We start from the raw sequence: 24,751 nt of genomic DNA on the forward strand, positions 1-24,751 counted from the left end.
ATAGTAATAAAATAATGGTAAGTTTAGATACCTTTTTGGTTTCACTACGTCCCCAAGAAAACCATGAAGAATAGCCACGCCCCTCGGGAACTTTAGGCTGTTTCTTATTTGGAATGTATTCATGCAGGAGAGCATCTACCATTGTCTGTGTAGGAGAATTTGAGAGTAATTAACCACAGATTAATAAAATATTACAAAGCATTAGATAATACTCGAAGTTGGACAATGTAAACATAGTGGTTTTCTTCCAGAGAAATCAATCTCAAACAGCACTTTCATCAAGGGCAAATCCAGAGATTTTTCAGCCATAAATAATCAAGTACATACTTGAATTGGTCCACCAACAAAATCTTTTTCAATAATTATTACAACATAATACATTGCCTGCAATTCAAACCCTTATCACTTTGGAATTCATTCACGTGGCAGAAACTTTAAATATCTTTCACATATCTTAGTAGGGGAATATTTACCAGTGCAAGAATCAAAAATAAAACTGGAAACTATGAGTGATAAGGTAAAAATGTGTACCTTCCTAGGTAACAATTGGATAAGAGTTTCAAAATTAAATCACTTTCACCGGTGATTCCCAATTAACAATTAATGGCACACTTCACCCATGGTTCAATGTGTTTGCCATTCATCAATGCTTCATTGCATCAATGCATCATTCATCACTTGATAAGTTCTACACATTTAACATGTTATTATTTATATCATAAGTATTCTTGCATTCAGATCATAAATAATCATACCATCTACTTACAGGAGGAAGGGGTTTCTGGAAAATAAGAAGACTGATGATAATAGGGCAAGCAGCACGCCACGGATAAAACTTCCCTCCCATTCGAACTACTAATGCAGGATCCTCCAGCAATTTTGGATTAGAAACAAGATCATCATAGGTTACTTGACCACGGGAAAATGTTTCTTCATTTGGAAAATCAAATTCAGACAGCCCACCACAAAGCGATAGTGATAAGTCCCCACATGGCCTGCAAGCAATAACAAAAATTATTTTTTTTCAAATGTATATAAAAATTGATTACATCAAGCATGTTAAAATAATCCATAGACTTTGATAAATTAACTTTGGTTACCATTAGAACTTTAACTTGTAATCACTACAGTTCGAGGTATAGTGCTATTAAATGGCAACATAATACATATAACATTTGGAAAGTGATTTGAATATCAATTCTCATTAAAACATTACACTTCTCAAATTATTTTCGCAAAGGACAATAACACTGAAATTCTAACAAAAAAGAGAAGCTATTGCATGTAATCAAGTTCATCTGATACTAACTTGCTTTCAAAGGCAGACTGCTTAAGATCCTCAAAGTCACTATCCAAGGATTTTGGACCTCCAATTGCTCCCTCCACACTGTGGGGCGACTGCGGAAGAGATGGACCATTCCCAGATTCTGCATCCTCCTCTTCATCCTCCTCTCTCCCTAATCTGGAGTCATCTATAGAAAGTAAATTTAAAAAGTAGTTTCCATATTATTGACAACTGATATACGAGTGCATTGATTATTGAGGTTATTTTCATTATAGTACAACAGCATCCCTTGAAACATATTACTTATTATCGAACATGTGCATTAACATGCCAATTCAAAATGGACCGCTACTGTAATAAATCACACAACTAAAACTCTATTAACAGCCATCATCCTCAAAGAACATCTGAGATAAAAGTGCAACCTGGATAAGAGGAAACCAGAAAACTTAAGGTACCTAGTAAAATTAGCTATGCAGTGTTACATGCAATTTTTCATTTGTATCTAATCCTAAACCCATATGAAAAAATAAACCTGTATAAAATTTTTATACATTCTTATACATTGTCATGGCAATTGTATAAGAATGTATACAATTTTTTTAAACATATTTATGAAATTTTTTTCATAGGGGAAATCTCAACCGCAGATACTGCTATCTCTTTGAAATAAGAACTAAAAATCAAACAGGTTGAAAAATAAGACTTCAAGGAGAAGGAAGATTTGAAGCAATGAATGTATGTAGAGGGGCTTGATGCAAAAAAGTATGCACAGAGCTTTTCGGTCAAAAATACAGAATCACCTATTTAGCTGAAAAATTCTTACATAGGGATATACTAAAATGACATCTACAAAAAGATGACAAAATTAAAGAGCAAAACTGATGCATGATTCAATTCAATGACGATTCCTCTGTACACATTGAGAAAAGAGTAACCTTCAGCAGCATTTGTGATTAACTTCTTTAAACTGTGTGATCCATTTAAGTAATCCATAGCATGACCGACAGACTAACATGAAGTTGACTGACATGAAGTTGACTCATAGGAAGGCTGACGTGAAATTAAAAAGATTCTCCCTTAAAAAATTAGTAACTCAAGAACCCAATTTAAATTTACCATCAATGAATGTAACCATCAATTTCTCCACAGGGAAGGATAACCTTAAAGTTAAAAACCTTGATTTGAATCAAATTAAAATTTACCCTTAATTACTTTAACCTATATTATTATGATAGCCCACTCAAACAATGAGAAAAAAGTAAATATCTATATGGGAGGTTGAGAAACCAAGGGGTACAAGTGATTTTTGTTCTCAACAGAGTAAGGTAAAGTTAATTGTTAGAAGAAATACACAAAAACTTGGTTGCCAGGGGATATGAGTGAGTCTCTGTTCTGTGCTGACATTGCGTGGGAAATCAAATGCACTACTAAACATCTAATTGATCTCGCTTGTTTTCTATACCTAATTTCTGTACCTAACTCAGGGTAGAAAAAAGATATCACTTGTACCCCTTGGCTTCTCGCCCACTCATATGATCATAGAATATAGTAACCACCCCAGATATTTGCCAGGGACCTGGAGCGCTCCTCCGCTCCGCTATACTCCGGCTCCATTGTCGGAGCGGAGCAGTTCAATTCCTACTGCTCCGCTCCGGAGCGGAGCGACGACAATGGGACCTAGGTGCTCCACTCCGGAGCGGAGCATTTCTTGCGAGAACTCCACTCCAGCAGGAATGGAACTGCTCCGCTCCGACAATGGAGCCGGAGCACAGCGGAGCAGAACATAAACGTCAATGCTTCTCTTCTTGGCGGGAAATCGACGTATGCACGCTTCTACAGCCGTGGAACGCATCGGATATTCCCTGCGGCTATTTTTATGCTGAGTTATTAATCCACATTCTACGTGATTTGCGGTATTATTTAATACCAATACATTTCAATTTACAAATAGTGTTATGTAAAAAAAGTATATGCTTCAGGCGTGACTTAATGGAACCTTCTTGACACGATGAAAAGTAAAGATTAAAAAAAAATTGTGTGCGGGTGTTTATTCTCTGTCTTCTGTGCATTTGTACCAGACGATGACGTGCCACGTCGAAACCTAGGTCGTAAATTAAATATTTATGCGGAATTACTAGGTTTTCTTTACTTTTCATTATGTAAAAAATACTTTTCAAATTGGGCAGTCCAATATGTGTTCTATTTAAATACCTTGCGTTAGATACTTTTGAATAATAAACAATGATAGTGATAATCTTAAGGATTAATACAATACGATGGTCGATAATCGCTATCTATGTTGTTTTATAATTTGACAGGCTTTGTGTCACCATTTTAATAATTTATTAATTTTATTATCGCATTATAAAATTCTTTGTCAGGCGATATTAAAAAATAAAAATGCTGTTGGCTAATATTTTCAAAATTCTGGGATATCGTTTTTTTACGATGCCATAACGTAGTACGTTTAAAATATTAAGTATGTGGCCCTTCGTTGGGTGGAAAGAGCATTTCTAATGAAATTTTACAATACATATGTACTTGGATTTAAAAGTAATATATATTTTAACCAAAGCCCATAATTTTTTCCGAATAACATGCTTCGTAATTAGAGGTTATTCTGAGCAATGACTGTCTGTTAAACTGAATTCCGCGATAACACAATTTTGAAATGTAGTCTTTCTTTCCCAAACAATGCAAGCATTTATTTACAAATGGTATATCTTTTGTACATTTACAAATTGTACCGATTTTTGTGATACAATTGATTACAGTTGTATTTAAACTTCTTGTATAGAGATGATTCTTAATTCAGTTGTGATAAAAAGGCAAAATACAAGGGAAACACAAATTTTCAATACCTTTGTAATAAATCTTTAATTAATTTTAATTATAATCTTTAGATTGTAAAATGATGGAAAATTGATATTTATAACTATAGAAAAATAATAGCATAATTTCATAATTTCAGACGACTTTTATTCATGAAAATATCGTAAAAATTATGGCATTAAACGGCCTTGGTAACCATCAGTTGTTGATTTTTTACTCAACAGAGAGGATCACAATAAAATAAAGTTTGGATTCACGAGCGCATAACTTCGGAATACGCTCTTTTTCTTGCTCATAAGTGTGAAAAACATCAACAAAATACAAGATAAAATATCTATATATGCCCTACAAGGCCAGTTAGTTAAGGCCAGGTATATGGCAGTATTGTCAAATATTCCATCTATCATCTCTAAATTTTATTGATAGCTAAGAATAGTATGTAAAACATGTAATAATCAACTATAAAAATCATGTTCACAAAATTAAATTATTTTATTAGTTTATTATGTTTCTCCAATGCCATTAAAACCCGCATAAATAATAATCATTGTGAATTATTGTTGCGGCCAGGAAAAAATCTACATTATACACGTGAAAGATAAAAATCGCAGTTGGCGTAATTGCTGTGAAGACATTATATAACATGTTGAAAGGTTTTACCTACGTATTCTTAAACGTATGCTTAAAATTTGAAACAAAGCGGAAAGTAGTGCATCACTCAATTTTGATTTCCAATTAAATTTTCGTTATAATGGTTGATTTGGCTATGGACATATTGATGAATATTAGTCAACTTTTACAAGGGTATAATTATGCTAAGAATCCGATATTTCTTTATAAAATGATGTATTCTAAATAAAAATCTCACGAAGGGAATTGCTATTAAATATCGCTGTGCCATCACGTGCGGGTAACCCTTCATTATATTTAAATTAATTAAGTTTTATTGTGGGTATTTCTATTAATAATTAAGTATGGTTAATTCAATTTGGAAAACACGCACTTCCACGTGGCAATAGAATTCATGGAACAAAGTTAACACAAAATTAATACCGGAGCGGAGCAGCATCATAGCAATTCGCTCCGCTCCGAGGAGCTCCGACATGCCCTCCACCCGAGTGCTCCGCTCCGACATTGCTCCGACCTACTCCACTCCGCTCCGGCCGGAGCGGAGTGGAGCACCCCGGAGCAACAATGAAAATTCGCTCCGCTCCACTGCTGCTCCAGGTCCCTGATATTTGCCCAAACATGTTAGCAAATGGAGAGGTAAAAAATTGACCACAATGAAAAGCAAAAAGGAAAATAAAAATAAACAGGACAACAAAGCCTTCCCACAGATACATCCAAGGATGAGCCTAAACAAGAGGAGTCCTAAGGCAACTAATCATAATAAGGACTGTGACCCAAGTTCAAAATGTAATAAGGTGTATACTTAGGAGGAATCAGTGAAAAGGATTAAAAAAAAAGGCTGTCCAACTAATGACTGCTCTGATTGGACTGAGAAAAAGAGTACCCTTCAGCAGCAATGTGATTAACTTATTTAAACTCTCTTTTGACAATGAAATCAGAGCCACATAAAATGCAAATTGTTTCACACAAGAGGAAGTTTTACAATCAATATCAGAAGCATGGTATGCATATCTCAGCATACAGTAACTTGAATATGCTCAGAACAAGAACACCCACATGACAGATAGGTTTGCAAGTTACGTTAATGCTCATTCACTAACATCACCTAAGGAAAGAAGCACTTCCATTTTACAAGGGTGGCATAATAAATATTCCCTTTCCATGGCATTTCTCACGGATCCTAGAGCTAACCTACAGCCTTTCCATTTTTCACAACTATTGACTTGATTCGATGTTAGTTGTGATGTGGATGTATATGTACACTTAAGTCATTACAGCACTACATGCAGTAATGTTGCTGTGGTTACTGATAGGGCACTGCACACAGTAATGAGTGATGATTTACTTTCATCACAATGACTGTAACTCAGCCTGATGGAATGACTTCAGATTGGTCACCAAGACATTCACTGCTCTGAACATGTATGTAAATGAAAATTTCAATAGCCTTTTGCATATCCATTATGGAATTATAAGTTTTTCTAATTTTAAATTAGAATGACTTCTACGTATTTCTCAAATTCATGCAATATTTCATGAAGGGGAGTAAAAATTATTCAAAAATCACAATTTAACTTTTTTTTAAAGAAAACCGCTTCTGAATGATGTCAGAAAGACAAAAGGGGTTCTGGATTCGACACAGTAAATACAGGGCTGCAAATATGTATCATAAGGATACAATAGCTAGTATGGTTAAATTCCAAAAAATGAGCTGAATAGGTGAAGCATTAAGATAAATTTAATAAGGAGAGAACAGCAAGAGATATTTTAGCTCGTTGTGATGTTAATTGCAGGATGAGAGAATATCTAATTTTAGTCACTAAACAAAATAAATATTATTAATTATAAGCTCAGGAAGCATCAACCATATATCTCAAGCACCTTCAGCTCCCATTAGCATAAGCACATCACCTGTAATCACTACATTGCTAAGGAACAAAATTTTGACACAGAAAGAAAAATTTGTGCATTAATTACACTCTTCATTGCATAAAATTTCACACAATCCTAAAGAGGAAGCAACGAAATACTAATTATATCGCCAACTGTGCTAGTTAGTAAGTTAAAAGTAAAATATAAAACAGAAAAAAAATATTTTTCACAGCAGCATGTGGGTTTTGAAGGTACATAAATCGTGATCCATTAAATATAGCTAACTACACAACTCAAGGAAATACAGGTCCTTGCCAACACACAAATCCTTCTACCTGCGGCACCACCCTCACCAGGAGTACGTTGGAATGACGCTGGGAAGTAGAGAGCTGCAACCTCAGGGTCCAATCGATCCACGTCGAGGTCATCAAGGTAAACACCACCAGTGTCCTCTTCTGTCCCATTGCGCCTATGGCGCCTCATGCGTTTGCTTCTCTTCATGAAGCTAAACATTCCCCCAAGCATTGACCTCTGTGCCTCTGTCAAGGTGAGTAGACATGAGGTAGGTAAAGGGTTCAAGGTATGTATGCATATTTATTAGGATACTGGAACCCTTTTGTTCATTGGCTGCCTCAAATAATCCCATCATTCAAGTCATTACAGCACCTTACCAAAATTATGGGAAGGGGATTCTTTTTGAGAGAGCAAAATGATTTCAAGACGGGTTCAGCTTTGAGAGGGCCGGAAACAAAAATAAGTACAATAAACCTAAAAACACTTGATACTTCATTCATCAGATAGTGAAATGCTGAAGTTCAATGAACCATGATCATTACTACAGGTTAATTTGCCAATGTTAACCTTTCATCTCACTTCATATACTATCTTCTATATACTATACTTCATATCTTTCATTACAAACAACCAACTGAGAGATTCATATAATTTTGTTTATGCTAGTTAAGGGAAAACTATGTATCTGACAAAAGAAGTAACAAGTAGCTTAATGGATCATACTCAATAGTACACGGATGCATAGATAACAAAATATTTTCTTCAGCATAAGGCTACAATTTATTTGATAAATAAATTTTAATTAACAATCAATGATTCATGACAGAGGAAGAGTAAAATTTATTTCCCCCAATATGTCTCTTTATTCTTAAAACTTGAGGAATGACCCACAGCAGTGAAAAGAGACAATTACCTACATAAAAAAAACATAGATTATCCTGGAAATTCATATAAAAAACCTCAGATTATATATTATGAGCCACAGAATAGAGAAATTTGAGAATAAAAACATGGTCATAAAATAATCACATATTTTTGCAAAAACTACGCACATATGACACTATCAATTACACTAGCACTACAGGATTGTAAATATGTATTAGAATTACAAAGTGAACACTGAGTAACCCCATTTACAAACCTATCAATGCGTGAAAAATATGGCAGATACGAGTGATGCAAGTGGTTCTAGTTTTAAATTTAGATTTATTACGTCTAATTACAAATCTGTGAGGCCTCATTTAGGATTTGTAATTTAAGAGCTAATGTTGACAGCTAATGAAGCCTGTTGCTTAAGTTTTAAGATCATCATCATCACTGGTCAACAATCCTAGGAATGGTTTGACGCAGCTCTCCACTCAGTTCTCCTATCAGCTAATCTTTTCACACCTACGTATTTGCCTCTTATGCTGTCATTATATTAAAGTGCTAAGTGGAGATTTCATTCCGCAAGGAGATGTAGATAATTTGACGGTGCCTAACTAAAAATGAGAAGATTCAGAAATGGGCTACAATGGTTGCATAAATGCAATCAACGTATATTTAAATCAAATTCAATGGATTTCCAAACGCACTTTCCTAACCTATTGATTTTGCATAATATGAGCTGATCTGCATATTCATAACTTAAACTAATAAAAAAATACCTAATTTTTTCAGAGGAAAATTTACGTACTATGAACTGTATAAAACCTTTCTCTGCCAGAATAGTAAACCTGCATAAATATTATTAACAATTTTTTTCAGACATGTCATACAAAGTTGCTCACTACTTTCATTTAAAAAACTAGATAATTATGTGATGAAGATTTAGGAAGTGTTTCTGAGAATTATGCCATGACACAAGACTCTAAAATGGTTTACTTCATTTGAACAAAAATAAAAAGAATACTCCTTCATAATCTATTGATAATCAAATAATCTATTAGGTACATATGCATACCAATACCACTTCTGCGACCATCAGGCATAAAGAAAGTAATGACCAAGCAAACTAAAGTAAAAATGCACATACACACACTCAAATGCAATGGATAGGTATTCAAATTATTAGGTGCAAATTTGGGTTGAAACGAGGTGAAAATTAAGTTGAAAACTAGCAGTGTTAAGCCATAAAAATACATACCTATCTCCCCAGTGTTTTCTGTAAGAATATTATTCTAGAATTATTATAAATGGATTCCAAAATAACATTCAATACTGAAAACAGTCATAGTTTTCATTTAAAAGGTAAATATACCTTCCAAAATTCAAAACTCCTTTAGCAGGAGTGAACAGATTTTTTTCTTCATGAAGTCCCATCATACATACACTCTTACTCAACTCAACAAAATATTTTATGCTTAGTGTTAATATCCATTACCTTTCAATCAATTTCCAACGATCATCTCAATTCACAACCATTTAAATTATCACTCAATACCTTTCCATCTCGTGTCATACAATGAACAGGTCCAAAATATGAGAATTTGAAGAGATTTAGCATTCAATACTAAATAGTGCAAAACTAAGATATATGATAGTACTTGAAAATGTGCCCAGAGCACATAAGGTATTTGAGATAAATCACATTACCTACACAACTTGAGAGCAGACACAAATATAAAGCATCTTAATTTCATAACTGAAAATGAATCTCATTTTCACCAGAGAGAGCAGTTGCATGACTATTACAGAGTAAAATTATAACTTCTTAGACCCTTAGCAAAGAATTATGTATGCCCATAGGCATGTCAAAGACCCCATAAATAAGATATCTAATGCCATCTTCTTGAGAAGGTATAGCATTTTCATTACACGATAAAAAATATATGCTGAGGGGGAAAGCTCGAAAGTCAGGGTAGGGTGACCAGGGAAGTTGTAGGTCAAAAGAAATAAGCAAAAGAGTTGACCACAAAGGAAAGAGTTCCAGAGCAGTGGCATAACTACAGAGGGGGATGGACCACTTACCCCCTCCTCCCCCAAAGCCTCAGACAAATAAAAAAATTACTTATAAGTATTGTCTAGTTTTGACATATTATAACTGCATCTGCTTAAAGTTAAATTTCAACAGCCAAAATGATGTTCAATGTATTTCCAGAAATGTCATTTTTTTTAAATTTTCCCAGACCCCGTTGCCAAGGGGGGAGGGGTGGGTTGCCCCCTCCCAGGCTCTCCCATACCCCCCAAAGAATATTCCTAGTCACGCCACTGTTCCCGAGTACTCATTATGAGAAGATCTATCGGTATTCACCAAGAGTTGGTAAATGCATAAGATGGGCTTGAATTACAACAACACAATATTCAGCATTCAGTGATCTCAGAGGTAAAACAAATCTGATATTTAAAATGCAAATAGTGGAATAAATTGATTAAAAATATCCTAATCCACCAAATGATTTGTTGGTCTCTCATTTGTTTGTCATTTTCACCATGACCCAACTCTTGATATATGACAGTTATGCTGATATTCCTGGCAGAAATGTCAATCATGTAACTATTCACATTCAATAAATTTCAAAGAGGGTGGAATAATGGAAATGACGAAAAATAAAAACCTCATCCCAAGCCCAGAGAAACTAATCCAGCGGAGAAAATAAAAAAATCAGCAGTTGTGCCTGATGCATTGATTGGGAAACTATATAGGTTTTAGCTTAGACAGGGTTCCCACTCTACTTGAATAATGAAATTCACGGCTTTTTCCAGGTTTTCACGGTTATTTTTAAGATTTTTCACGGTTTTTTTCAGGTTTTCACGGTCCGTTAATAAGCCAACAATAAGAAAATCACTGGCCGTATATGAACAGAAAATTAACGTACGCGACAAACGCTGTGAACGTTAACGCCGCAATGAAAAGTGATATCTGTTATGACGTGATCTATCGTTTGCAAAATTCAGGGCCGACAAAAGGACCAGCCCAACCGCGCTCTTGCCTGGACGCCGAATACCCTTCGGACCTTCTTCCGTCCGGACACCCGAGGACCTTTTTTAATTCCTCGCCGAGAGATAGTTTTTTGCGCACGTTGTTATTACTGCACAGTGGCCGAATTTCCCCCACCCCAATCTTTCTTATTTAACGGAAAATATTTTATTTAAATTGTTTATAGAATATAATAAATTGATTCTTTCTTATTTAACGGAAAATATTTTATGAAAATTGTTTATAGAACATAATAAATCGAAAAACAATTTCATACACCGTATTAGCTCAATTCTAAGACGAACACGATTCTAAGACTACCCTCCTTTTTTGGAGCTCCACTAGGGGAATTTTTTTTTCCTAATAACGAAACGATAATAAAATGAATGCGGAAAAACGATCAATTCTTTATTTTTTTGCTAGGTTGCCTATGTCCCAGGAAACGCAGGGTTTTGGCGAGTAATTAAGATATTCATCAAAGGTTTCAAACAATATTTTAGATAATAACAGGAATAGTAGTACTTTATCAAGACACAAAGGTCATATTGTTGATTCGACCCATATCTCTTTCAAAATTCTGAAGGAAAACGCCACCTCACTAAAAAAAAGTTTGCTCTCCACTCAGCATTTACACTGCTATTATGGATTTCAGTCTGATATAAAAATTCATATCCATCAAACACCATTTCCAGTACATGTATTCACGAAAGCAATGTGCATGTTGTGCCTAAAACAACCGCATTTGCCGGCGCAGTGACTGGTTGTGAGATAGATGACGAAGGCCAAAAATAGTCTATTACTTGAATTGTTCCTGTCTAATGAATATATTTTAAATATAATTCATGTAGTGTTGTGTTACTTTCCCACGGCACTGAGCTTCTCCCAATGGTAGTTCCATCCCTTGGGAAGATTACAACTATGTGCTTGTCGTTATTAGCCATAAATGACACATTGTATTTATTTCGTCTCATTTTCGTCAAACGATGGATGCGGGAAAATTATGCGTCGGAACCGCAATTATCAAACGATCAATGCGAGAAACGATACTTCGGGGAATGATATATGCGGGAAAAAATTACATTGTCTATAAGGAACTTTATTTGGGACCAGAAACGGCGAACGATCAATGCGGGAACGATAGATCGAGGTTCCACCGTATAACTTTTCTTTTGAAAGCGGCAGTGTAATGACTTCTTTCCTCTGCTATCGTAATACTCTGAAACCAAAACTGAATCGATTTCTCTAATCAGAGGCAATTCATGTTCCCTTCATACTTTTGCTCTGGAAAAAATGGAACGACTTTTGTAGCAGTTTATATCGCGACGGCATTGAGGCTTTAACGTTACAATCCTCGGCGGGCACGGGGGCACATTCCCCCCAGACACTTAAAAAATATGCATTATTCTGAATACGGTCATATTATCATTGCGCTCGTTTTGTATCATGAGGTATCCTTGTGCCCCCCCCCCCAGGAACAAAATCCTGGATACGGCTTTGCTTGTGCTCCCCCACTCCCCAGAAAGAAATCCTGGATCCGCCTCTGGTTAAAATTTAGGTAAATTGTAATCAATCACACAAACATTTTGTAAATTGATCAAGCTCTAACTTGAATGGAGCCGAACCCAGGGTAAAGCAGGCGATCTCGCGGACACGGCAGAAGTGCACCCGGCGATTGATTGGCACGCACGCTTTACCTGCTGCATAAAATGGCAATAGTTTTTCACTTAAACACAAAATTAAATAAGCTAAATTACAGTTCAGGTATTTTTGACGTTGATTTTTCATTGTATAGCTATATATATTAGGTGACAAACTCTAGTATTCATAATTTTTCCTGACGAAAATTATGCAACCCGATTGACGTCGAGAATTTTGCATTCGATTGTAAGACGAACCCTCTTTTCTGCAGGAGTTAGGAGGAAAAAATACCTTGTCTTAGATAGGTGCAATTAGGTAAATTATAATTCACTTGGTTTGAAATATATAAAGACATAAAAAATACCTGCTGAAACATGTTATTTTCACTTTCACTTTACTTTATTACTCGTCAAATATTTCCACACAAACTTTCCGGTTGCGACGTAAAACTGGCAAGTCCCAGGTCGACGCATGCAAAAATCGTGTAATGCTCTGTTGCCATAAGCGGAAATCTTCTCTCGTTTTCAGGCCGCAACGCGCGAGAATTAGTTACGTCGCGCCGAAAGCTCGCTGTCGCCCGGTTCAAACTCAGGGAGCGTTATGTCCACTAGTGATGGGTCGATCATGAACGATTCGATCAAAAAGATTGAATCACTAGGTGAATCAAATGACTCATGATTCATTTCGTTAAACAAGTCGATCATCAATCATCAATCACTCCGAATTCCGGTATCATATCAATCATCCCGGTTTCCGGTTTATTTCAAAATTTGGAACGATCGGTGCTTGATCTCTTTTCGACAGGGCAGAAATAGTTGTGAGAAAATTAAATACTATGTTATAAAGAACTGAATACTTGTGTAATCTTTTTCTTATATGTTTTCCAACAGTTATAAGTATTAATAACACCAATACACGTAAAAGGAAAATATTAAGATGACTCTTAAATTGTAGGAGAACGTTAAGAAGTAGAAGTTAAAGCTGTTAACATTTTACTGTGCCGTTAATAAAATTATCCTGCAGATCAGATTCATGGGTGTGGTGTACTTAGTGTTATATTTTGAGATATATAGTTAGAAATTCTTCTATTAGTGTTAAGAAACTGTGGCAGTTTTGCCTTCCCAAATATTTTCATGACACTACTTCCTTCATTTTTGCAATGTAATTTACTGATCTAGTAAATCACAATCAAAATAGTATATGAAATGATAATATGGATAGCAATCAGCGTTACCAATGATCTTCGCAGATGAGGCAGTATTTATTCGATTATTCAAAGTGATTTATTACATCCATTGATTGAGTCTTGTCGATCTTGATTCCTTTTGAGTCTTTTCGATCATGATTCCTTTGAGTCTTTTCAATCATGACTCTTTTGAGTCTTTTCGATCTTGATTCATTTGAGTCTTTTCGATCATAATGATTGAATCAATTGATTGAATCATTTATGTGACTCGAGTCAAAATGATTGAATCACCAAAATGATCGACTTTGCCCATCACTAATGTCCACAGCGAATAGCAGGTTGTCAAGGTTAGCGGTCTTCCAATCAGAGGATTGAGGGTGTTGAATATACGTTCAAATTTTTCGACACAAATGCCATCTAGATTTAGTTTCGAAAGCGGTCGCTGCAGCCAGTGGGAAGCCTAATTGGATGGAAGGGGGACTTAGGAGTGACCGAGGGAGGGGAAACCAAGCCAGTCGAGGAAAGTAAACAAGCTGATGAGAAGTGGTGTCATATTTCAGGAGGGGGGGAGAGAAAAGGCCTGCCCTGGGGAAATATGTTTTTTTTCTTCAGGCAACATTCGTTCCCACGCTTTTCTGACCCATGCGACGATGCTCGCCACAATGAATAGACGTGCGCTGGCTACGAATGAAGTTGAAAATTTCTGGGAAGGTATTATTATCAAGATTGAGAGATTTTTAAGGTTTAAGGACGAAATTCACGGCTTTTTCCATGTTTTTTCACGGTAGACGAAATTCACGGCTAATTCACGGTTTTAAGGTTTTCACGGTTGAGTGGGAACCCTGTTAGAGTAATAATCTGTGGTAAAAGCTGACCCATTTGACCAATATTCCCTTAATTCCACAAAAAAATATAATATTATAGCACACGAAAAGTATAAATTATCCATAATTCACAGATGGAACAATCAATTTATGACACACCACAAAATTTGTTAACACATTAAAAATACATAACATATTCCACAAGGAAACAAAACATTTCATGAGAACTTTCCATAAAAAAATCATAATTAAAAAAATCAATACTGAAAAATAAATATTTCTCACATATTTTCATTAATATAATGATGCCAGCATACACCTTCAAATCAAATAATACTGTACAAAATTCTGCATAAAGCATAGCATTAAACAGGAACAAATAAAACATTCACAACACAATAAAGAGTGAGACGTTTCCTGAATTTCAAGCTCAAATATTAACAATTAGTTTCTGGTGTGTTTCGGGAAATTTTTACAGACCATACAGATAAAAACTAACATGGTAAAAATGCTATCAGTATTTATGAGGAATGGCATACAAAAAACCTGGATAAAATTTCTGTTTTGATATATTAATCACCTAAACAAACACTTTCCCCACCATGCTGCTGTTTGAATTTAATAATTAAGCCACAGTCTACCACTATCACTGACATGAAAGGACACTATGCAAAATGAAATATGGTATGAAACTTCAAAAATCTAAATGAGAAATTAAAATCGTGTAAAAGGGTGAAATGAGAATGGTGGATCTTTTATGAGATAGAATTTTTTAACGCGAGCCACTAAAAAGCAGTATGTACATTTGAGCAGGAAAAATCATGCTTTGAAACACAGTACTCAACCAAAACAAAATTAATGATAGTGAAGCGTAAGGGTTAACTAGGCCTTTGGAATGGGAACTGACAGTTAAAATTTGGTCAGAACTACCCCTCCAATGAATGCCATTTATGCTCACAGAAGGCATCCCTTGATCAGTAAACATTTTAACGCAATGGTCTTTTAAACTAAGAGAGCCAAATTAAACTTACATGACTCTAACAAAGCTAATAATTTTGATGGCATAGTCTATTATTAAACAGCTTAGCCATGAGTCTCCTAGGATCATAAACTGGTATATTCAAGGTGATACTATTTTGGATCAGAATCAAGACTAAAGACAACCATTGTCGTGAACGCTATTTTTTGAGCAGGTGAAAAAAGTGGTTATAAAAATTAAAATATTATACTGCATAAGACAAAATAAAATATATACAAAAAACAATCTATCTGCAATAAAAAAATATCAACCCACAAGATTACATACCAGTCTTGTTATCACATATGCACTATAAAAATAGGTGGTATTTTAGAAAAGAAGATAATAAACAAAACCTTCAAAGGAGTAAGCAAGACTATTGCCTCACAGATGAAATGGCAAGACTAATATAACGAAAGCACAGTAACAAATATATTCATCTCAATATAAAATAACACAGGCAGAGGTAAAGGGAGGACTTCTGGCCTCCAAAAGCCAAAACAAAATCATGCTACATAACAAAAATATGGATAAAAGTTATGCCAACTCCAACTGAGAATATATTTCATCTTCATACAAGTTATTTTACCACCACCAAAAATTAAGTGCATAATTATCCTATCAATACTTCCCATATTTTCTTAAAGCTCATACGCAAGAAAGAAAAAATATGACTTGAGAAAGAGACATAGGATTTAATCCTTAAATTTGTACTACGTGAATGCAAGTTTTGGGCAATACAATGAGAGAAAGAAAAAAATACCATAAAACCCTTCATGCTTAATAAATACCACTGTCTTATCATAAAAAAATAAACAATAAAAGAGTTAAAAATTCAATACTGGAGCATACTCAAATAAATAATGAGAAATTATTACAAATAAAGTAGTCTGAAATAAATACCTTCACATTTCAGAGGCTGCACTCAACAGGATTTAGTTACTGACATAATTTATCTACCAAATTTCAATAAAAGCCATAATTCTAACAAAAAAAAGAAATAAAGATAGTGAGAGGAAAGAATAAACAAAGATAAATCCGGAAAATAATAGCAATGCCTTACCAGTGAAGCGCATCAAACCATTCATCAATCATAGACAGGAAATTTAAATGCTAGTAAGTAAAAATGTGTATGACATTTAGAGAACTGAATTAGATTATGCATGCAAAATGACATTTTAAAATTACAAGCAACAATAGGAATGGAATAACTTGGTGCATTCAGATGCATGAAAATGTTCTACTTTCAACTTATGCTAAGCATATTACTAATTATTAAAAAATATTGCAAATAAAACCACTATAAAAGCAGAGATCTATGTACACCCATTATATCTGCCAAATCTAGCATAGATTATTCCTTCCCAACTATTTCCTAGGGAATTTTAAAGAAGCAATATTGCTATCAATTCAGCAGTTGGAATAGACTTCAGCAGGAATTAATGAGTTAGAAATCATCAGTATCAATGAAACTGAATATCTCTGAGTAAATCTCAGGGACACAGTCATCAAAATGTTCTGTAACTGACCATAATACATCCTTGAATACATATCTAGTCATATCATGTATTTCATACATTTCCACAAAAGCATGGACGTCACTGCTTAAAAATCCAGATCCTTAAAAAGCAGTACATATATTAAGGTTTCTAACTATAATAACCACGTTTTTGGTGAAGGCAGGACAGCATGTAACAGCCAACAAGCACTTCTAGTTTCAAAGTACTATTAAAATCAATATAAATGCAAAATAAAAGATGAAGATTAAGAGAGAGAGTTGCATATGCAAATGGGGCCATAGCCTGGAACTAACCTTCCTGTTCCTTTTTTGACACAGCGGCCATCTCCAACTCATCCTCGTCACTTGAGATGCCCTTTGGTCCCAACTGACCAGCAGTGGTCACTCCCGTTTCACCTCCATCAGCTGCTACAGCTGAACTAGACCCTGAGATCGAGAGGCGGGCTGGCATTGGAGAGGGCAATTCTCCCCATTTCCATGAGGGGCGCTGCTCTTTGGTTGCTCCCATCGCAGCCCTATCAGCCAACACACCAACAAGATCTCCATCACTCTCTGTCTGGGTGCTTATGCTGTGGCGCTGACGCATTTCAAACTCAGAGTCTGATCGGATTGGTGATCCAGACCGAGAGTTGGGGCGGCTATGAATAAAAGAAAAGAGAAATATATAGCAAAAGAATGCAAAACATTCACATGAAGGTAGTAGGTCAATCACCATTCTATAATGAAATATTTCAAGGCTAGAAATCAAAATTAGGTAATCATAATGCCCATCTCTTTGATTTTTCTTTAAGGACTTCATACTAGTTCCTAAAAACATAAAGAGTACATTATCTACTAAACAGAAGAAAACATTACATAGTACTACAAAGTTCATACACAAATTTATAATATACTAATTACCTCACCATGCCACAAACATATGAGCCTCACAAGAATCCATTCCATTAAAAATGACAGACATGAAAATATCTATTGGAACTGACAGAGACCTTTGTGTTGAGCCTCACTGTGATAGTATATCACTAAGTTTCAATAATAAGGCATTAAAATTTTAGGCTGCACAAATCAGCATGAATTTAGTGTGTCCAAAATATCCACAATGCCTTTGCTTAAAGCTTACCATTCATCCAACTTTCTTCCTTAAAAACAGTGCTTCAAAGAGGAACAACCTCTTCAACTAAAAATGTATGCACATTATGTACACTTAATTACTATTAATATAATCAATGGCCCAAATACTATGTAGCTCAGTTTTCTTCCATTACATCTATCCATGCTTTTACATACTATTCATGCTATTCTTGTTAATGTCAAGTTCTGGTATATTCAATACAATAGTTCACCGTTGAATGTTTGGGATTGTTTGAATGATTGGGATTAAGAATGTTCAACACCAACCTGCATCCTGGAGTGGCTTCAGTATCGCTGAAGAAGTGGAAGTCATTAGGAAGCCTTGACACTTCAGCACTGGGCGCTTTCTCAGGAGGTGCCTGAGGGGTGGTGGGCGGTGGCTCCTGAACCTCATCCACGTCATCCATTGTGAACATGCCATCAGGGGATGCTGTACCCTGCTGCCTTTCCCTCACAGCCTCTTCCTGCTCCTTTGTCCACCCATTTCTGGATTCACTCTGCTGCTGCTGTAGCGCTTGTGCTGCCGCCGCCATGGCTGCCTTCTTCTTCATGGTTGACTTGCGCCTACGCTTGCGTTTTCCACCTGAGTTCCCAACAATTGGCACCGCTGCTGGTGCCGCCGACTCCTCCTCCACAACCTTGGCACTGCTTCCCTCGCTTTCCTCGGTTTTTCTTCCACCACTGCTTTCAGACTCTGGTTTCCCATTGATGGGACAAAATTCAGGAGTGGGAACCACCACCCCTTCGACCACTCCCGCGGAGAAGGTTTGGGCTGTAGGTGGATTGGGAGCACTTTCCTTGCCGTCTCCGCTCACTGCCTCGCCTTCCTTGATTTTTCCCTGAGTCCAGAGCGGAACATCATCAGATGGTGTTGTAGCCTCGATGGCCTCCTGCTTCTCCTCCTCCCCTGCATCAGCATCGTAGGAGGCCCGGCCTCCCCCAAGGTGCTGATGCATATGGTAACCTTCAATAGGTATAGGTGAGCAGGCTAAATGGGGTGGGAAATCTGCTTCCTCTCCTTCAGCAACACCTTCCACAAAGAAGGCTTCACCAGAATCTCCCAACTTCATGTGTATATCAACTGCCTCTCCATTGATTTCTATGTCAACCTGGATGGAAAATGACAAATATTATGGGATCAGCGATCATGTAAAAACTGTGCACAAGTTTTGAAATGTAACTGTGACTGAATTTAAGTTGCAAAATATTTTAAATGAGAGTAAAAATAATTGCTCCCATTAATATAAAAAATTTGTACACAATTTCACCAATTTACAATCAGTCATTATTTTAAATCCATGCATGTCCACTATACCAGATTGTTAGAGCATAGAAAATGCTAAGGAATCAAAGGATTGCTACGGAATGCTCTCCTAAGGATTTAATATCAGCATCTTAAATACATATGTAAGAAGTAAGAACCAATTAAGTGCATTCAAATACCTCATTTAAATGGTGGTGAAAATAAGGAATATTACTCAGAGATTAGGTAATTATATTAAAATATTAGGCAATGGTACTCAATGAGTACATATAAATAGATCCGTAGAATCAGTGTGAAAATTCTAACAGACAATGATTACTTCAGTCTTCCACTGTAATCATAAATAAATAAATGATTTGCCACAAAATCACAGGGTCTACCAAAAAATTTAAATCCATACAACTTTATACTTATTTAATTTGCAAGTAATCATGCAAAAATATTATCGGTTTAAATTGAGTCAAGAGAAAAACAAAAACCAATTGTTAAATCCACACATAGCAAAAAATATAAGTCTACCCTTTATTTCAAGTATCGATCAAATTATTTCTTTTAAGTTTTCCACTGGAATAATTAAATGTTTAATGAAAAATGTAAAAAAATACTTACCACCTTCTCTCGAGACCTCAGCACACCCATTTTTCCAAAGCGCACGTGAAATGGTGAACAGGTGAAAGATCCATCAGGTTGCTCAACTACCACCACATCAATGGCTCCAGTGAGCGTAGCAGCATTAATCTCATTGTAAAAGTGTTTGAAGTTGCTGATGAACTTCCCAATGTAATTCATGCTATTCATGGTGATAGTTAATTGAGTGCCACCAGGGCACTTCACTTTAGCAATAATAAATATATAATGCTCTAGAAAACTAAATTAATAAATCGACTACTCCTCCAATTCACTCCCTAATACACCTCACACCAAAAATGGCAGAGGAACTTAGTTGATGTGTGATGCCTTTCCATCCATGGCCACATTGCTAACTCCAGGGAAACATTTGGCACGGACAGACGACATTTCTCACAGCCTTTTGAAGTTTCTGAAAAGAAAAGAGGAACCCTGTTAATTGAAAGAATATGAAGTTGAATTTATATATATCTGCAATAAGCTCACCAGAAATCAAAATATTTTCTGAAACTTCAGTAAATCCACACTTAAATGAACAATAAACGATACCTAACTGTAGTTAAAAAATAAGGAAGGTGTTGAAAATATTATCATCATACGATAATCTGTAGTGATTGCCCACATAAAATTAAAGAACTACCCAGCTATGGAGTTGGCAAAATCATTTGTAAATAAAAACAGAAATCTTGGGTTTCAAATTATTGCTACTCAATTAAAAAGCTATGTCATCAAACCCTGATTTCTGTAGGCTTTATTGCCAATTCCACATCATTCAATAGAATTATTAGCCTATCAACATGAATCAGTTTTTACATCTAATTTCAATTTCATAGAAAACCAGCTATCATACTATGTAATGACATTATAATTATCAACACTGAGTATTTTGCAGCCGCACTGGCTTCCCATACAGTCCAATGCAACCAGCAGAACACCCCAATTGTAAAGGCACTTAAACTCAAATACACGAGCAAATTTTAAAAGAACCCCACCTATTATGGGCCCTAGAAAGTACAAATTTTGTAACAAACACTTCACCACTAAATTTATACGATAGTGACAAGACTTTGCAGAATCACAAATTTTTTCATAGACATGAAGAACACCATTGATCCAGAGATATTCTCTGTTGTATTTCCCAAAGGAGACAACAAAAACTGGCTTCATCAGGCGAAAAGAATGTGCAAAAATACGATCGAAACACCCAAATGTTTTATATTTGACGAGCAATTTATAACTTACGAAAGTTCAACTGTTGAAATTCGTCAACAAAAGAGAAGAGAAATTATCCAAATTAGTCTGCTGATGCTTCCAAAGTTCTTAAGGCGCACATATGCACATACATATGATTGAGCTAACGTTAATACGAGGGCAAACGATCCAAAATGGGACAAGGAACCAAAAAATTTAATTCATATCCAACCATCGCGAATGGTATTATTTTATTTACGCGCTCATTAAAATAATATTATCCCGGGATGATACAGTTTTAATGTCAAAAAGAGCTCGCTTATTATAGGATTGAGCTCGGATAAACCTTCCTCAACTCGTGAGACAACGTTTCACCCACAATCTTGATGTATGTACGCTGGAGCACAAAGGATAAAGTGGGTTAATTGTTAGCTAAAATACCACAACAAACAAAACGACCAATCGTAACCGCTGCCTTCATCAAGAACGGAAGCTGCGTACCCTGCCAGCCGTGGGAGTGGATGTGGTTTCGACCGCAGACCTTAAACTGGTCTTATGTTCCTCGACCAGACCTTCAACAGCGAATCTAAAACCCTCAGACACCACAATACCCATGCAGCAACCCCATAATACTCAATGATCTATTCTAGATTTGGAAAGGGTGCAGAAAATCACTCCCTCTCGCTAGGTAGTTTTTTTTTACAACGAATTACAATTGGAATCACTTGTTGAAAACTTGCGTTATCGTCTCAAATATTTCAGGGTATATGAAGTAGATTTTTGCCAACATTTGCTCGAATCTCACACACGATAAAATGCATCTATGAACATATTGACGAATTTTTTAAAACTTTGATACATACTTAAATGTTGAAAAGTGTTTTCCTTATATACACCCCCAAAATGTTTACATAAATTAGATCCAAACGAATTATTCGTCGCGAAAAAATATCGGACAGGCGAGAGTGATGCGTTCCCTATACTCTTGAGGATGAGGGGGCATTACTTACGTTCGGGGAGATAACATTCATATCACGAGAGTAAAACTGACAAAAAAGTGCACATAAACAAACCAGATTACGCAAAACAATAGCTCAGCAAAAGTGACAAAATACGCTTAATAGCACTGATTGAATTATTTATATATCAAAAGAAGTATATTTATACATTATGACACTATTTCTTACAACCTGCAATGATAGTAAGCAAGTGCGGGAATTGAAAGAAGGCAGTTAAAAAGCATAAATGTATAGCATATAGCGGGGCCTTGAATCAACACTCGTCGATCAAATTGTAAGGTCTCTCGGAGTTGATTGGAAGTTTACATCGTCTTCCCGGAGTTATAACGTAAAGATTCATTATTATTCTTCGCGAAAGGGCTGAATAAGTATATATACTTGCCAGCAAACTAATGAAAGATCTACCATGCTTATCTTTAACCTTCGAATATTACAATGATATCAGCGACATTGACCGATACAATCGCTCAAAAGAAACCTTGTTCAAAGATTATGTGATTTAAAAAAATACCGAATACACCACGGAGAGGATATCGCAATAGTTTACTTCCGGGCATAGAAGATGCGTGCCGACAACGTTTGCTCAAGAGTTGCGATTACTCCTCTCCACATAAAACCGCGATAAACTCAAATTGCCTTAGCCAGCGTTAAACATCTGTTATCGAAAAACCGCGCTTAAGATTCACTCTTTTTTGCCCGGTTGGAAAGGCCGTTGACAATCTGAACATTCACCTCGAATGACGAGGCCGTCACCTTCCATTCTTTTTTCTTCTATTGAAAAAACATTCCTCGACAACGCATCCACTTAGCGATTCTGGCTTCCTCATGTCTTGGCCAGAGCTGCATTCCTTTTCCATGCTGGTCACTTGCATCTCTTGGATTAACTCATTCCACATTCATTTCCTACTCATGCATTCCCAACCCGTCTCTCTCGATTCATTTCCCAGATCGAGTTCTTCTACTTGTTCGAGTCACAGTCGGATGCTCTTTGAAATCCTTTAGTGACTATTGTCCCTTCAATTTGCTAAACAATTTGCGGAACTTCTAATGCGCAAAAAAGATTTTTATGTAGCAGAAATTCCCATGAATCTCGGAAAATATATTTTCTTCTGACATCTGGTTCGGTATGTTTAAAACATATTTTAACTACATGCATATTGTTCCTCTCCCTATGAGCCCCGCACACGGATTAGTGGGTTAATGGGGACATGCGTTTCGGGCTAGTAAATAGGATTTAGCGCAGCAATTGATATGGAGTAGGTTAAAACCTTTGTAGTACTACGCTGAAGAGGCTATATGATATTTTTTACTTTTGTTAAAGAACGAAGAACAAAATCACATTCGTTGATGTCTTTGACAGAACTATGAAAAAGTACAGATTTAGCACGTAGGAAATCTTGGTTAAAAAAGTATTTGCTATAAAGAATAGATCTTTTTACCGTGGATAAGATTCGATGTTTCCAGCCCGATACATAAATTAAGAGCAATTGAGACAAAAATAAGAGTGAAAAAAATTCACAGGTTTAGCAGGACCTAGAATAGATTTCAAATGTAGACGATTCTTCGTGATGTGATGGGGCTAAATTTTGGTTAACAAACAATTAACTAAATACACATTTCCACGAATTTCTACAACGAACTACCGAAAAAATACTTAATTTGCCCTTTATGAACACTTTTTCCACTTCCAAGTAAATAAAAAACACAGAGATACAGTTACTTTCTTTGATAGTTTACAACACATTTCCACTGATATCACAATGTATCGCATGTGCTCGTATTTGTTACGATTACATGATAGTTAATGTAAGAATTACGGCGGCAGCAAAACTTAAATCGCCTACGGACAATTAAAAAAATTAATTAACGGAATTAAAAAGTTTTAACCCCGGGACGAATTGTTGCGAAGTCTGAGGAAGAAATTTGAATGAATGAGTTTGAGCTGCGCTTTAATCACGAACGAAACGACTGAGGTTCCACATATCCTTTTAACGGACGCCCGAAAAAAAACTTAAACAGAAAAAACTGACGCCAATTTAGACAACGACTATCAAGTGGCACATAATTTTCGCGACGCCAAGAAAGAGATGAGCTCTCAAGGCTGAGGGGCGAGACAGGGCTTCTCCTTGCAAGCTTTCGCGACTTTCGCTTCTGAATATCAGCGCGGATGTCATCACTTTGTTGAGTTAGTCGCAGCAATCAAGATCCGCGAGGCGCTAGGCCGTTTCAGGCCATTGTGTAAAATATCGTATTTCCGCCCATTAACCTCAAGAGTGTAAGAATAGAAATAAGAGCGCTCAATGTGACTGCGCGGTAACCGAAAGCATAGTCCTACTATCCCTCATTGAAACCCCCAACTTCAATATTAGTTTGGAAAACGGGTAAAGTTAGCGGGGAATACTAAATCGATCGAAACAAATATCATGTAAAATGACGTTATCATCGGTATTAGCCAATCACTTCCATCACGTGGTCTCGACTTCTGCCATTTCAATATTAGCCGCAGGCGTAGTTGCCTAA

At 36.0% G+C, this 24,751-nt stretch overlaps 1 protein-coding gene across 7 annotated transcripts in view; it reads right to left on the reverse strand.

Moving 5' to 3' along the window:
* The window catches only part of LOC124153714 (phosphatidate phosphatase LPIN3), a 118,720-nt gene that overhangs the window by 13,476 nt on the left and 80,493 nt on the right, over positions 1–24,751 (reverse strand). For 5 of the 7 annotated variants that reach the window (XR_006863737.1, XM_046527041.1, XM_046527040.1 and 2 more), the window contains exons 2-8: positions 20,004–20,433; positions 18,398–19,239; positions 17,294–17,637; positions 6,958–7,161; positions 1,310–1,472; positions 767–995; positions 32–145 (exon numbers count right to left, since the gene is read on the reverse strand). Coding sequence is in view for 6 of the 7 variants with exons in the window: in XM_046527041.1 (XP_046382997.1) it covers positions 32–145; positions 767–995; positions 1,310–1,472; positions 6,958–7,161; positions 17,294–17,637; positions 18,398–19,239; positions 20,004–20,192 (2,085 nt within the window). In the remaining variant the exon portion in view is untranslated. The remainder of the gene's footprint in view (positions 1–31; positions 146–766; positions 996–1,309; positions 1,473–6,957; positions 7,162–17,293; positions 17,638–18,397; positions 19,240–20,003; positions 20,434–24,751) is intronic. The other 2 variants (XM_046527043.1, XM_046527044.1) reach the window with 2 other exon arrangements.

This window comes from Ischnura elegans, chromosome 2 (assembly GCF_921293095.1).
Source record: "Ischnura elegans chromosome 2, ioIscEleg1.1, whole genome shotgun sequence".
Classification (NCBI taxonomy): Eukaryota; Metazoa; Arthropoda; class Insecta; order Odonata; family Coenagrionidae; genus Ischnura; species Ischnura elegans.